Here is a 13,428-nt window from a genome sequence, read left to right on the forward strand (position 1 = left end):
TAATTGCAAAGTCAAATATCAATAAAGTAGTATGTGACACTTGCAATACACAGTGGGGTAAAGTAAAGAACCAGGAGAGGGCCTCAAAGAGAAAAATCTCTTTAATGGAAGTGTCCTGGTAAAAAAAAGAGCACATTTAATGCAGAGCTTTAAATCATTTAAGTGCAGACTTCTGGAGAATGAGATGACATTGGAAGATCCGATCTGATAAGAATAAAGTAAGGTCTATAAATCAACAACAGTAAATTGCAGGAAGTAGAATGTGGTGGCTTCAAATTCTTCAAAACATATAAACTTGATCAATAAAATAAAAAATAATAAACACAGACGTGGAAGTAAATTAAGTAAAAAAAAAAAAAAAAGATGGGGTGCAAGACCAACTAAAGACTTATATCCAGGGGAACATTAAAAATGCGAAAACATGTCCAAATCCCAGCCTACTTGATATTCAAAAACACCAGAAAATGAAAACCACAATGTTACCATTTTTACTTAACGTAAGGTTGTAGTTCAGGATTAAACTGACTCGTGTTGCATTACTCAACAGTCATCTTAGAATGGGAGTTGAATAACACCGTGTTCACTTGGTGGTGGAGAAAATGTTGACGGTGTTTTATCCAACTGACAAGGCGGATGTATAACGACTCTAAACTGGTCGTCGTTGTGTTCAGACCGTCAAAACTTGTTCCTGAGCCAGTACTTGGTTAGTCGTTAAGTTTAAAGCTTACACTGCTTAGTAATGACTCAAGTTAAATATAAACTGGTCCATAAGATTCACTTCCCCAGTCTGTGTACATAGTAGCAACCGTTAAAATACATAGACATACTGCGCATCGTCCCCCGTTGGTGAACCGCTTGAACACAGCAGAGATTGTAGGCTGACGCTGACTTCTGCGCATGTGCGGTCTAGATTTCGGGGATGGGTCTATCGATGGAATCAAGATGGCGACTCTGGCGAAAGCGCCAATATATTTACTGAAGTAGATGTCCAAAATTGACCGCAATAGCGGCTTTTTTCAAGCCCCTCTGGGGTTCCGTGAAACATGAAGCCTGGGAGCATGTTTTGGAAGAGGAACTGACCGGAATAATACCGTAACAAAGTCAGCGAGATGTGCGAGAGCTATGCCCGCTCGCTGCTGCGTGTTTCGGTGGCGCAGATCTGCCAGGCTCTGGGCTGGGATGCGGTTCAGCTCACTGCGTGTGATCTGCTGTCCGATGTGCTGCATCGATATATCCAGCAGTTAGCCAGGGCCTGCCATCGGTACTCTGAGCTCTGTGAGTGCTTCTTTCAGTGTCCCGATTACTTTTTTAACCCATAAAACTGAAGTAGTCGATCACGTTGTTGTTGACTTGTTCTGTAGCTGGCGCCCCCTAGCAAAGGTTGATGTGTCAAAAAGTACAGTAGTTAACATAGCTAAGCAGCTTACATGTATTGTTATTATTGTAGCAATGATGCTCTCCAGCTGTGATTACTGCATTGTAAATAGTCGTTGTCTCATGCATTAGCGCTGGAGTCCTGTATTATCTGTAAAAGATTCAATCAAACTGAAACCTGTTGAGTAATACTTTATCAACATCATTCAGGGCTCATTCTTTTACTTGCAGCTCTATCACTAGTATGCAGTCAAACTTTTGATCCAACCTTTATCAACACACACAGGACAGTGTAGTGAACAAGAGTCATGCAGAGTGGTGAGGTATAATGGCTTGTTTTGATGCTGCATTTCAGATGGAAGAACAGATCCAGTCCTGGATGATGTCAGCCAAGCCTTTCGGCTGCTGGGAGTGAGTCTGAGTGAACTGGAGGACTATGTCCACAACCTGGAGCCGGTGGCCTTCACCCATCAAACGCCGCTCTTTCCTGTCAGCAAAAACAATGTCCTGCAGTTCCCCCAGCCTGGAGCCCGAGATGCAGAGGAAAGGAAGGATTACATTCCAGAGTACTTGCCACCCCTGGTGTCCTTACAAGAAGGTCAGTACATTTAAAGGATGTTTATCATCTGTGAATGTGTGTGAATTATGGCTGCACAAGTAATTGTAAAACAATTTCAAGTTCCAATATGGCAGAGCGCTATAATCAAATCACAGAGGCTGCAATTTTTTTGATTAATTTAAATGTGTGACAAAACATTATATTTAAGTTCTGCGGAGAAGTGCTGGTGTACAAACCCTGTTCTCCAGATGAAGGAAATATGTTTGTTGTGTACAGACCCCAACAGAACCCATCATCATGATTTTAGTAGCTAAAAATTTGCAATGTTTAAATTGATCACTCCAACGAATTGTAAAATCATGTAGCAATTATATCTAATTAAATCTTGCTGAGTTTGTTTTTGGTGGAGAAAGTGTTTTTAACTCATTCACAGACCATAGAATACATTATACAAATATATTGTACATACATTTGCCAGTGTTGGTACATGAAGCTAAAAATAAAGCAGCTCTGCAGGTTTTGTCATTTGTTTTTTCCAACATTTTGTCCACAGTTGAATCAATAATGGTGGATTAAATACTAGAAACATGAGACACAATTGAATAATCATTTATTGATGAAGTTGAACATACATCTCATAATAACAGTTTCACCAAAAACCTAACGTCATTACCTAAGTGAGGGTAGGATTGTATTAAATTGCAGTTATAGTTTTGGCCAGGTGTTTGTTATTATCTGGTTACTGAGTGTTTTAACCTCCATTTGTGTCTGTTATCTACAGAAGAGGAGGAGGAGGAAGTCCTCGCTGACATGGGCACCTCAGCTGAAGCTATGCAGGTGGCATTGGAAGAGGACGAGGAGGAGGTGGACGAGGATGAGACAGTGAATGACGAGAACCACCCACTGAAGAGGCACCTGGACAGTCCGGATGCAGCTATGGGCATGATGCCTACCTCCAAGAGACCACGCATGTACCCCGGCCTCAGCCCAGAATGGGGGGTTGAGCCAAGGGAGCCCCTCACCTCTCTCAACCCTCAACGTGTCCCCCCCGGCATGCTGCCCTCTCATGATAGTCTGGACCCTCTGTCACCTGAAGCACCTTCTGGAGCCCTGCCTTCCTTCAGACCTCAGCCGGTTGTACCAAAACACTCTGATCAAAAGGGCCTCACCACTCCAGGAAGAAAACCTAAGGTCTCATCACCTGGCAGACAACGGACTAAGTCCCCAAAAGGGGTCCTTCCTGTTCCAGTGGGTGGTAGTCCCATCCATTCTCCAAAACCGTCTAAGGAGAGGAAGAAATCCCCAGGAAGGACGAAGAGTCCGAAAAGCCCCAAGAGCCCCAAGATGGGTTCAGCCAAAGCATCCCAACCCCAGAGCAAGACAGACAGTGTGCACAAGCTGCCGCTGTCTGCTCTGAGTGAGAGGATGGGCAAAGAGAACATCCATATGCGTCTAAATATGGAGGACAGGGACTTAGCTGAAGGGCCTTTCAAGAAACTAGAGCCTGATAATGCAGCTATCGATGACTCCATTGATGCTGTGATTGCCAGAGCGTGTGCTGAGCGGGAGCCAGATCCCTTTGCTTTCTCCTCAGGCTCTGATTCGGACAGCAATGGATTCTCCAGCCCCAGGAGGCTGACCATCATGGAGCCGTCTACACCTAAAGCCCTGATTGGAGCCAGTAACTCCTTAAAGGACACGTCAACACCACTTCACCTGCAGGCACACCCAGGCCTAGGAAAATGGACTATGGATGATTCAATCAATGAGGTGATCCGAAAGGTCAACCAGGGCGGTCCGTCTGCACCCCAGCAGAGCCAGGGAGACTATGTGTCCTCGGGGTCAGCCTCACCTCCTACTCCTGAACCTCTGCTTAAGGTGTTTGAGGAGAAGAACAAGATTGTGTCATCAGTAGATGTAAAGAAAAAGCTGAAGAAGGAGCTGAAAACTAAAATGAAGAAGAAGGAGAAAGACAAGCCAAAAGACAAAGACCGGGAAAAGGATAAGGGCAAGCTGAAAGAGAAGAACAAGGACAAGAACAGGGATAAAAACAAGGAGTTTTCCAAGGATGGAAAGATGCCCTGGAAGGACTTTGGCTCGAAGGATGATGACCTTTTCCTTCCACGAGATTTCACTTTACCTGAAGGCTCCATCAAGATAAAATCCAGAGACGGAGATGGACCTAAGAAGGAGAAGGAGAAACACAAAGACAAAAAGAAAGATAAAGAAAAAAGTAAAAAGGACAAAGACAAGAGGGACAAGGGTAAAGACCGGAGTAAGGAGGACAGGCAGAAACAATCTGCGTTAGCCCCCTTCGCTCTGGGTGAACTCCCACCTCTGTTCAGCCCCTCGGCCTGCCTGCGCATTCCCTCCATGCTTCCTCCTCTGGCACCGATCCTCCAGGATAAGGATGTAAAGAGCAAGGAGAAGGACAAGAAAAAAGACAAGAAGGAGAAGAAGAAAAAGAAAGACAAAGAAAAGGATAAGGAGCGAGAGAAGGCCAAAGAGAAGGAGAGGGAGAAGGAGGAGAAGAGGAAAGAAAAGGAGAGAGAAAAGGAAAGACGAGAAAAAGAGAAAGAGAAAGAAAAAGAGAGAATTCGATTGGAGAAGGTAACTTTTTTTGTCAATTGTGTTTTCATTCACTTTCTTAAAGTGTCACTGAAACTAACACTGTCCTTCCTTGTTTATCAGGTGAAGGTAGAAACTCCAGCTGCTCTACCATCTCCAGTCATCCCCAGACTGACGCTCAGAGTGGGAGCAGGACAAGACAAAATGTAAGCATTGAATGACTGTTTCATGTGAAATTTCTGGAAACATTTCCTCTATCCAGGTTCTGTTTTTCTCACAGAAAAACTCATTACTTATTATTTTCTTGCGAGTCACAGTATTATTTGCTGGGCTGGGTGTCAAACCTTTATACTTTGGTTCTGACAGAATTCGGTCTGTGGTATCACACATGTTACTGTTAGCATGTTGTTTTAGCAGTATTTAAAACTGACAAGTACCTAAAGATTGCTTCAGATTTGGGCCACTTTACTTATTTTAGATCCTATAATTTTTTATAATATATTTCCTGATTTAATAAAAAGGTAGAAGTTTTAAACAAGCTAATCTTTAATGTTTAGAAACAGCACGATTACATGACTAGAATTATTCCAAAAAGTTGTTTTATATCTGCACTAAAACTCGTAGTGTCGCTTCTAATGTGGAAAGTTGCATCATGCTTTTTGTCTAGTCAAGTAATCCCCTCTGAGATTAGGAGCTAATTTTACATTGAGATAATGTACAGTACATAAAAACATTTAAAAGAAGTCCCGGTATAAAAAACATGGACAAGAGAAACTGGAAGGAAACTGAGTTCTCCAACAAATCTATAAGAATCATGTCCGTGTCATCATTTAAGCTGTGAAATGATTTACAATTTCAAAATATTTTAAATAATTGACATACATCAAATGGTTAAACATCAATTACATCACCGGCAGCTCGCTATCATAAACAGTTGTCATGAGAAACTGTATGTTTAGAAGAAAGACATTTTTACTTGATTCAAATTCAAATTTTCGCATCGAAAGAAATATGATCATTTTTACTCAGTGAATTGGAGTAAATCTCAAACAGCGTAGAAATCAGAAAGCATAATGTGAAGCTACAAAACTGAAGGGGCACTGGTTTAGCTCAGCTGGTAGAACAGCCACCACATGTTCAGAGACAACAGTCAAATAAAGGCAAAAAGCCCCAAAAATCATCTTTAAAAGAAAAAAGCTACAAAACTAAAGACAAATCTACGGATGAAAAATCAGAATTGAGCTTTATCAACATTAACATAATCTATACTGGACCTCTTCATGCACAAGTCATTTAGTAATTACATAATTATGTAATAAGAAAGCAAATATTATTTAACATATTAAGTGCTGTATACAAGATCTGATACAATATTAATTGGGTTCAGCCTTGGCCTATGCTTCAAAGTTTAACCAGTCTCATGAAAATCAGTAGTTTTTAATTTAATCCTACTGACTTACGGTGGCTGCACACTGCCCAGACACATGCAGACCAACTCCAACCAGCACCAACTCGGATGGAGTCGTTCTAGTTTGACATATCCATTCGAGTTTGGTGGAATCGTGGAGAGTCGGACCAATGTGCGCCTTTTCCCAACAAACCACAACATACTGAGTGTGCGTTCCCTTGACAACTAGCCACGTGCGGAACATCAGTACACACGACCTTCGTCCACGTAAAACTTGGTTTCCAGAACATTCTAAAGACTGCAAACTACCAACTTTGGAATGTTGAAGTGAGTTGAGCATTGTCTGGACCGTGTGCAGTCACCTTAGGACAAATACCCAGCAGTGAACTTATTTTGCAGAGATAAAAGACATATTAAAAACAGTTTGATTTAAAATCATGTTCCAGAAATGCCACAAGGGTACCATGTTGTTTTGTTGTTGACATTTTCTCTCTCTGTCCATCACCAGCGTCATCAGCAAGGTGGTTCCAAACTCAGAGCCCAAGACGCCAGCGCCCAAGACCCCAGCTGCCAAGTCTGGACCTGGGAATCGCCCTCGGACGCCCCCGCCACCACCGATTCTCTCCCCGATCGTACCGACTCTTCCTCCGCCTCCCGCGCCACTTCCACCGGCTCCGGCGACCTCATTGCTGCTGTCCCCTGCAACCATGCTGTCTCCTGCCGCCTCCTTCAAAACGCCAGTCCGCAGCGTCGTAACCGAGACCGTCAGTACCTACGTGGTGAGTGTCGACTCACCACTTTTATTTATTTCTCATCAATCAGCAGTATTTTCATAAAGTGTGGTTCATCTTTATAACCCACAAAGCAGTCCATGCATTGTGTCTAGGTGAACAGTGTATTATTTTACACCTAAGATAAAACACACTTCATGGTTATTCATGTTATTTCTGGTCCCTGTCTTCACTTATCTGCAGTGTTTAGCGATCATTAAGCGCTATGTTGCTAATTCTTTCCATTCTATGTGTTTTCCCAAAGATCCGAGATGAATGGGGAAACCAGATCTGGATTTGTCCTGGATGCAACAAACCTGATGATGGCAGTCCCATGATTGGCTGTGATGGCTGTGATGATTGGTATCATTGGTAAGAGACTTATTTCCTTGTATTTGTTTACCTTTCTGGCCGTTATTGTACCATGTGTTTTTTATTTATGCTTTTAGTTTGTATAGTTGATGGTTAAGTTCCAGCCTTAGTTCACTGCCTTGTGTCCCTGCCTGTTGGTTAAATGGTACATAAGAACGTATAGTTTGGCAGGTATGTCAGTTTTGAGATCACAGTTTTCAGTGCAGTAGTAAAAGCAGAATTAAAGCAGATGAAGGTGAATTTGTCTTTTATTTTGAAACATTTTAAACTGATGGCTTATTGACCAATAAAACGTTTTATAAATGGTTGCTCAGGAAAAAATGTTATTGAGTCATTGAGTAGATAAGTTTGGTTCTTAATAAAGTTTATTACAGTTTAAAGTTTTTAAACATGCATTTGAACTGCTTTTGGTTCATGTAATACTGTAATACTTTTTTCAGTTGTGACAGTAAAGGTTTGTAGCTTTCACAGGATAGAAGAGAGAATAAAGACATAAAAAGAGAGGAAGGGAATGTGATTATGTTCAGTTCAATTTTTACACATTTTTACAAAGGTAATCCACCTTTCTTTAGTAAATCTAAAATTTAATGTGGTGAGTTCTCTTCTTCTTGATGAGCAGAGCAGCTCTCCATTTGTGACATAATAATTCTCTGTTAACTCTGTGTCTCTGTTGGGGGTTTATCTTAATTCCACCAGAACAAAATACACAGTCGAGCTAGCAACACAAGCTTCATTCCAAATGTTTATAGTGACGCTTTACGTAGTCTGGCTTGCTAAACTACACCTCATCAATCTAGGACGCCCGCTTCCGATGTCATGTCTCGTTCGAAATCGTCAGGTTTGAAATGTAGATTGCAGACCCAAAGATTTTTTAGACGATCCACCGGTATATTCTGGTCGTATTTCGCTCTGAGCCATTGCCTGCAGCGGAATGGTAGTATTTCACTCCAGAGTCTCTCGCTGGGCCGTCCTTTCAGAGGGAGGGGCGCAATGCACGCTGGGTGTTGTAGGAATGTAGAATGAGCAAAACCACGAGCTGTTTGTACGACTTTCTCCACAGCTATGGCGCCAATTTCAAATATCATTGCTTCTATCGATTACAGAGAACACCAGCTTTGGCTGACAGCGGCTTTTTTCAGGGGAGAACTGCTCCTTTAAAGTCGAGGTGAAATGAAAAATGTCATTTTAATCCTTTTAGATCACATCCCCTGTAATATTGTGCATCTATTTGATAATATAGGCCAAAAAAAAAAAAAGTAAATCAATTTCTTTGTATTCTTATATCAACATCCGGATTTTCTTCCGGTAAAACTAAATTTCACGCGTGCTTACGTAAGCTAGCACCAAACAATTTCAACCAATCAATCTGCACAAGCACCAAGAACGCTCGGTCAGTAAGCTAGCTACTGCGCTGTGGAGAAAATCTGTCTACGCCCACTTCTCAACGATCAAATCAAATCCCTCTAATGATATGTCCCGCCTGCACGTCCTGTTTCACTCGGAAATACGTCACGATACGGAAGCTAGATACTCTCGAAATGCCGTTTCAGCTCGACTTTAATCAATCACATGAGAAGATTTACCTGAACAATGAGAAAACATTGTTAGTTGAATTGAATACAATTACTTTTTTTTCCAAAAATGTGTTCTTCATGACCTGAAATATCAATAACAGCAGGAGTAAATGTAAAAAATAACAACTATAATTATTTGAGCAAGGTAACGCTCATAATATTAGAGAAGGCTTGGTATGGTAATCCTCCCTCTGTCTATAAACAGTTTCATATTTCACTTTCACCCTTGGTTTCCTCGACGCCATACACATTTAGAAACAGACTTTTCCTTAGTATTTGCTCATTTATTTTTTTAAATTATATTTTGAGGAGCATTTGCAACGGCTAGAGTAGCCTTGATAGTATGTCCATCTTTATGAGACTCTATCTGTCGATCCAAGAAAGGGAAGAAAGGGGTAAGTCAAGCCAGAGGTTCACATCTGTTTTAATTCCTGTGATAATATTTTGTAAAATGCTGTTTATGAAGATGATTGAGATTTGAAACTCTAATCCAAGGTAAGTAAGTCCTGATGGCTACGACTAAAAGCCTGTGTAGACAGCTGTGTAAAAAGCCAGTATGAGAAAACTGGATTATTTTAATGATCCGTTAGGCCTCAAAAGCCACTTCCTCTAAACACATGAACAAGCACTGCCTGCCTACTGCTGGGGGACCAGTGGAGTCCACCAGTGTGTGTTAGACTCGTCAGCACATCATTTTGTTACCTTTAAGCCGTATACACAGTCCTTCCTCTTTTTCCAGAGCATTCAATTCACTGTTTTCTGTTGAGTTGTAAAGAGAATTTTAAGAGTTATAACAAAAAATGCTTCTAAGAAAAATTGCCTAGTTCTTATTACAGAAGAGAAATCGGCAGCAGCTGGTTGAAACTTTCTAATGAAAGAGCTTCATGTTTTGTAATTCATTTTATAACCTGAGATTTCAGACAGTTAATTGAGAATGAATATGATGAAAGGAATTGAAGATTCAGGGCTATTGAAAAATAGCAAAACATCATCTGCATAGAGAGCAATTCTTTGGTGCATTCTCGCTTATTCAAGTCTGCTGATTTCTTTATGCTTCTTTAACATTTCTGCCAATGGCTCAAAAGCTATTGCTCAAAGAAGGGGTAACAATGCAACCTCAGTGCGTCCCTATGTGGAGGTAGGATGGGCCTGAGCAGCGCTCGTAATCAAATCACTTCTTTGTTAGAGTACTAGATAACGTGTGATAATCATCTTTTGTGCAGGTCGGTTAAGAATAAATCCTGTTGATCGGGATCGGTCACATTTGGAACCTTTCCAACCTTGTAGAAAGAACCTTGGCCAGTGTGTGTAGAACAGCTTTCAGGTTGTTTGTTCTTTAAGGTATTAAAGATGTGTGAGCCAAAGTGAGAATAGGAGGTAGTGACAGGTGTAGAAATGACTCGGCAAACACATTGTTTAAAGGTTCCACTAAGTAGGTAATAAATTGTTGCAGAGCTCTGACCTGAACTGATCAGGTCCTCGCTCAGTCATTCCTTGTAAATTCCCAATAGCCTCCGTACTTCCTGTTCAGCATCAGAGAACTCGAGGTTACACTTGCATCGTCAGGCGAAGTTGGTAGTCATATTTTGTCAAAATAATTTACTGAGGGTAGAACTTTATTGGACGTGCAATTTTCATCATTTTCTTAAAAAATCCTTCATGTGTTCTGTCCGTGTCAATGTCTTACACCCTTTTTGTGAAGAGTACAGGTAATAAATTGTCTTCATATAAGGCCTCCTTTTCAAGTGTTACACATTCACTTCACAGACAGTGAAGGTCTGGGTCAGGTGTTGGGTATTTCCAGGACGATTGCAGTTGATCTTTGACTGAGATGTGCCTGTGAAGGAACATTACAGTGAGGCTCAAGCCCTGTAACAGACAAAGAGTTTAGCTTGCTTAGCTGTTTTTGATGTTTCCAAAGAATCAAACTGTATTTCATCGGGTCACCACAGTTTTGTCCGCTCCACTCTTCTGTCTCTTCTGTCCTGTGCTGTTGGATCTAAATGCTTCCAAATGTTCGATCTGAACATCGTTCAGCTCTGGTTTCTTATTGTCATTTCTTTTTAATCTGCCTGAGTCAAACTTTCACACTTAGATATTATCTTAGTTTGCTGAAATATGCTTATTTATGTATCCATTTATTTAATATGTGATATATGTTTAATATAGAACACAATTAATGAAATAAGGGCATAAATATCTCCTTATGCATTGCAAATCGCAGGTAACCTGTGGGTGGTTTCTTTATGAGCTTTTACACAGCAATGTGACAGGCTCTTAAGTCATTGATGCGTTTTTTTTCCCATTAAAGGAAAATTATTTGTTTATTTAAAAGCATTTTATTAACTGAACTATGTTGTTTCACCTCTCTTCAGTATGTCACCGTATCTGCATTTGTCACTTCCCTGAACTCTCTTCTTCTTCTTCTGTCCGCTCAGGCCTTGTGTTGGGATCCTCACAGCCCCTCCCGAGGATCAGCAGTGGTTCTGTGTTAAATGTTCCAGCAAGAAGAAGGACAAAAAACACAAGAAAAGGAAACACAAACCGCATTGAGACTATGCAAAAAGCACATATTTTGGACTGTTTTTTGGACTTAAAGCCATCACTGAACACTCGTGGCACTGCTGTAAAATAAAAAAAAAAGAAGTTTAAAACTGTGGCTGATGCTAACATCTGATGATTTTTCTAATGATGTCAGCCATGATGAATTGTGAGTTGGTAAGATAAAAACGGCTTTAACCAGCACATATCCAGCCTTAGTTCTCACCTGGGCTCTGTGTTTTTCCCCTTTTCACCTGTAAATCGTTTGCTTGTCCGGTCGTAGGAGGTCATGTCAATTATGTTCGTATGAGAAGATCATGACAACTTATCAAAGATGAGAGCTCAACAAAGCAGATCCAGAGAACAACTAACATCCACTGTCTTTATTTCTGTTCCCCCCCCGTGTTGCCACAAGAGGAATGACCTCTGACCTTTCCCCAGGTTTCTGCAGTATCATTGAAATGTCGTGTATATAATGATGATGGCATCAGGTGTGTATAAATGTGTCAATACCAACTTCCAAGCCAAGTGCATTTTGTTCTTAGGATTCTGACTGAAATCCATTCTCAGATATTGGTTTTTAACTCGAATGATTTTCTGTAATTTCTGTACATTTTTTAAATTTAAAGTTTGTATTTTTATTTTTTTTTCTTCACATGGATTTGTCCTGGAGTTATACTGTAGCTGTGCTTGTAATGTAATTCATTTCGCTGATATTTCAATATTAAAGATGAACAGTCTGTGTACTCACAGACTTTAAGACGTAAATCTCATTATAATCAAAGCTGTACCTACATTTCTGTCAAGCACTGATGTGCATCTTTCTTTTATTGTCAACCTGGATGGACCTCTCTGCTTTTACCACATTTTCCAACAGCTGCATGTTTGCCTTTGCCTGAAAAACAGAAAAGATTGAAATATTAACAAACCAGATTTCAGATGTTGAATTTTGTTTCTGCATTAAGAGTTGCTTGGGTTAACACCAGGATCCTCCCTTGCAGCAGTCCTTGCTTTGAAATATCCTACAGCTGGAGCATTAATCTGCTGAGCTGTCAATCAGCACTTTACCTTCACGAGACGCGTGAGAGTGCTCGACGGTCGCGTTTCACTGCGTTTTCTTATCTATAAGACTGACTGGATCGTGAGGAACTGATTTCTTTCGTCTAAAAATGTCTCCTCTTCCATCTGCAGCAGAGTTGTTTTTGCTTTCCCCTCAGTGTCCACACGGGGTCATTATTCATGCACACACACTGTGGTGAGCTGCTCATGACAAACATATAGCCACCACTGCAGGCTCAAAGGAAAAATGTCTCCCCACATTATGAATTTAAGAAATGTAACAGGTGTCTCTTTGTTGATGCATGTGGAATCTTTATCTTGCAAAGTATGCCTTTAAGTAAAATGTGCTCCAGAAGTGCCATCCTTTATGAGAGAACCTATAGATGGCTGTAAAGCTGATTTACGGCCCCTCAGAAGCCATTAAGACTTATATTTCCATACAGAGGAATGCACTGTGAGATACTAAGTGTTCCTCTTCAGCTATCAGCGAACTATCGTTTCATGGTGCAGGTTCTGCGCCTTGTTTCCGTTCTTTGAAGTAAATGCATCAGGGAAAGGTTTGTAAGAGTTGTACTCGGCTGTTGCAGAAGGTCGAGCTTGACTTTAGAAACTGAACTCTGAACGGTCTGTTGGACAGTTTATCAGATTCTCTGATTCTATTTATTTCTGGGCACAATCAGTGTTGTCTTACTGCAGAAGTCTGCTGATATTCCAGCATGTCAGAAATGTATTTTGGTGCAAAACTATTTAAAGATTTATATACAGTAGCAGTTCTTAAAATCAATTATTCGACAGGGGAGTGCGACGTGCAGAGCAGCAGAGTTCTGAATGAGCTGCTGCTGTGAGAGAAACAGACCCACTACAGGGAAAAGCATGGAATAGAATTATTAAATCTTGTTCTATCATAAAATATTTTAGTGGGTAATATGATGACTTTTGTCTTGATTGCTGTTCGAATTCAGGTCTGAATGCATGACTACACCAGGGTGCCTTTCAGTCGTTCTGCTTTGGCACTAAAATGGATTCTTTCAGTTTTAGCCTAATTCAAAAGAAGGTAATTAGGGCACACCCAATAATGGACTGTCCATCGCCTACATTTGGGGAGTGGAGTCACAGAGACAATAGTGGTAGTTCTGAAACCTTCATTAGAGATAAATTATTGATATCGTCTAAAGCTCGCGAGCACACCTGACTCATTCACTT

The 13,428-nt window shown here is 40.8% G+C and overlaps 1 protein-coding gene across 2 annotated transcripts; it reads left to right on the plus strand.

Moving 5' to 3' along the window:
* Positions 1-928: 928 nt before the first annotated feature.
* On the plus strand, positions 929-11,928 carry taf3 (TAF3 RNA polymerase II, TATA box binding protein (TBP)-associated facto). 2 transcript variants are annotated; one of them, XM_069686565.1, is made up of 7 exons: positions 929-1,275; positions 1,730-1,972; positions 2,715-4,543; positions 4,625-4,707; positions 6,418-6,688; positions 6,945-7,051; positions 11,064-11,928. In XM_069686565.1, the coding sequence occupies exons 1-7, from the start codon at positions 1,110-1,112 to the stop codon at positions 11,176-11,178; spliced, it is 2,814 nt and encodes a 937-aa protein (XP_069542666.1). In that variant the 5' UTR covers positions 929-1,109; the 3' UTR covers positions 11,179-11,928. The 2 variants fall into 2 exon arrangements, with proteins under 2 accessions (XP_069542666.1, XP_069542667.1); XM_069686566.1 differs by having other exon boundaries at positions 6,418-6,673.
* Positions 11,929-13,428: the final 1,500 nt, after the last annotated feature.

The sequence above is a fragment of the Semicossyphus pulcher genome, unplaced genomic scaffold, assembly GCF_022749685.1.
Source record: "Semicossyphus pulcher isolate SPU_LCO1_2020_fin unplaced genomic scaffold, fSemPul1.0.p SCAF_8, whole genome shotgun sequence".
In the NCBI taxonomy this organism is placed as follows: Eukaryota; Metazoa; Chordata; class Actinopteri; order Labriformes; family Labridae; genus Semicossyphus; species Semicossyphus pulcher.

What these genes read in the sequence shown, in the direction of transcription:
- taf3 (XM_069686565.1), top strand. Translation starts at nt 1,110, where the DNA reads ATGTGCGAGAGCTATGCCCGCTCGCTGCTGCGTGTTTCGGTGGCGCAG. An exon ending in CCATCGGTACTCTGAGCTCT is followed by an intron (nt 1,276 to 1,729) that starts GTGAGTGCTTCT and finishes GCTGCATTTCAG; the next exon opens with ATGGAAGAACAGATCCAGTC. An exon ending in TGTGATGATTGGTATCATTG is followed by an intron (nt 7,052 to 11,063) that starts GTAAGAGACTTA and finishes CTGTCCGCTCAG; the next exon opens with GCCTTGTGTTGGGATCCTCA.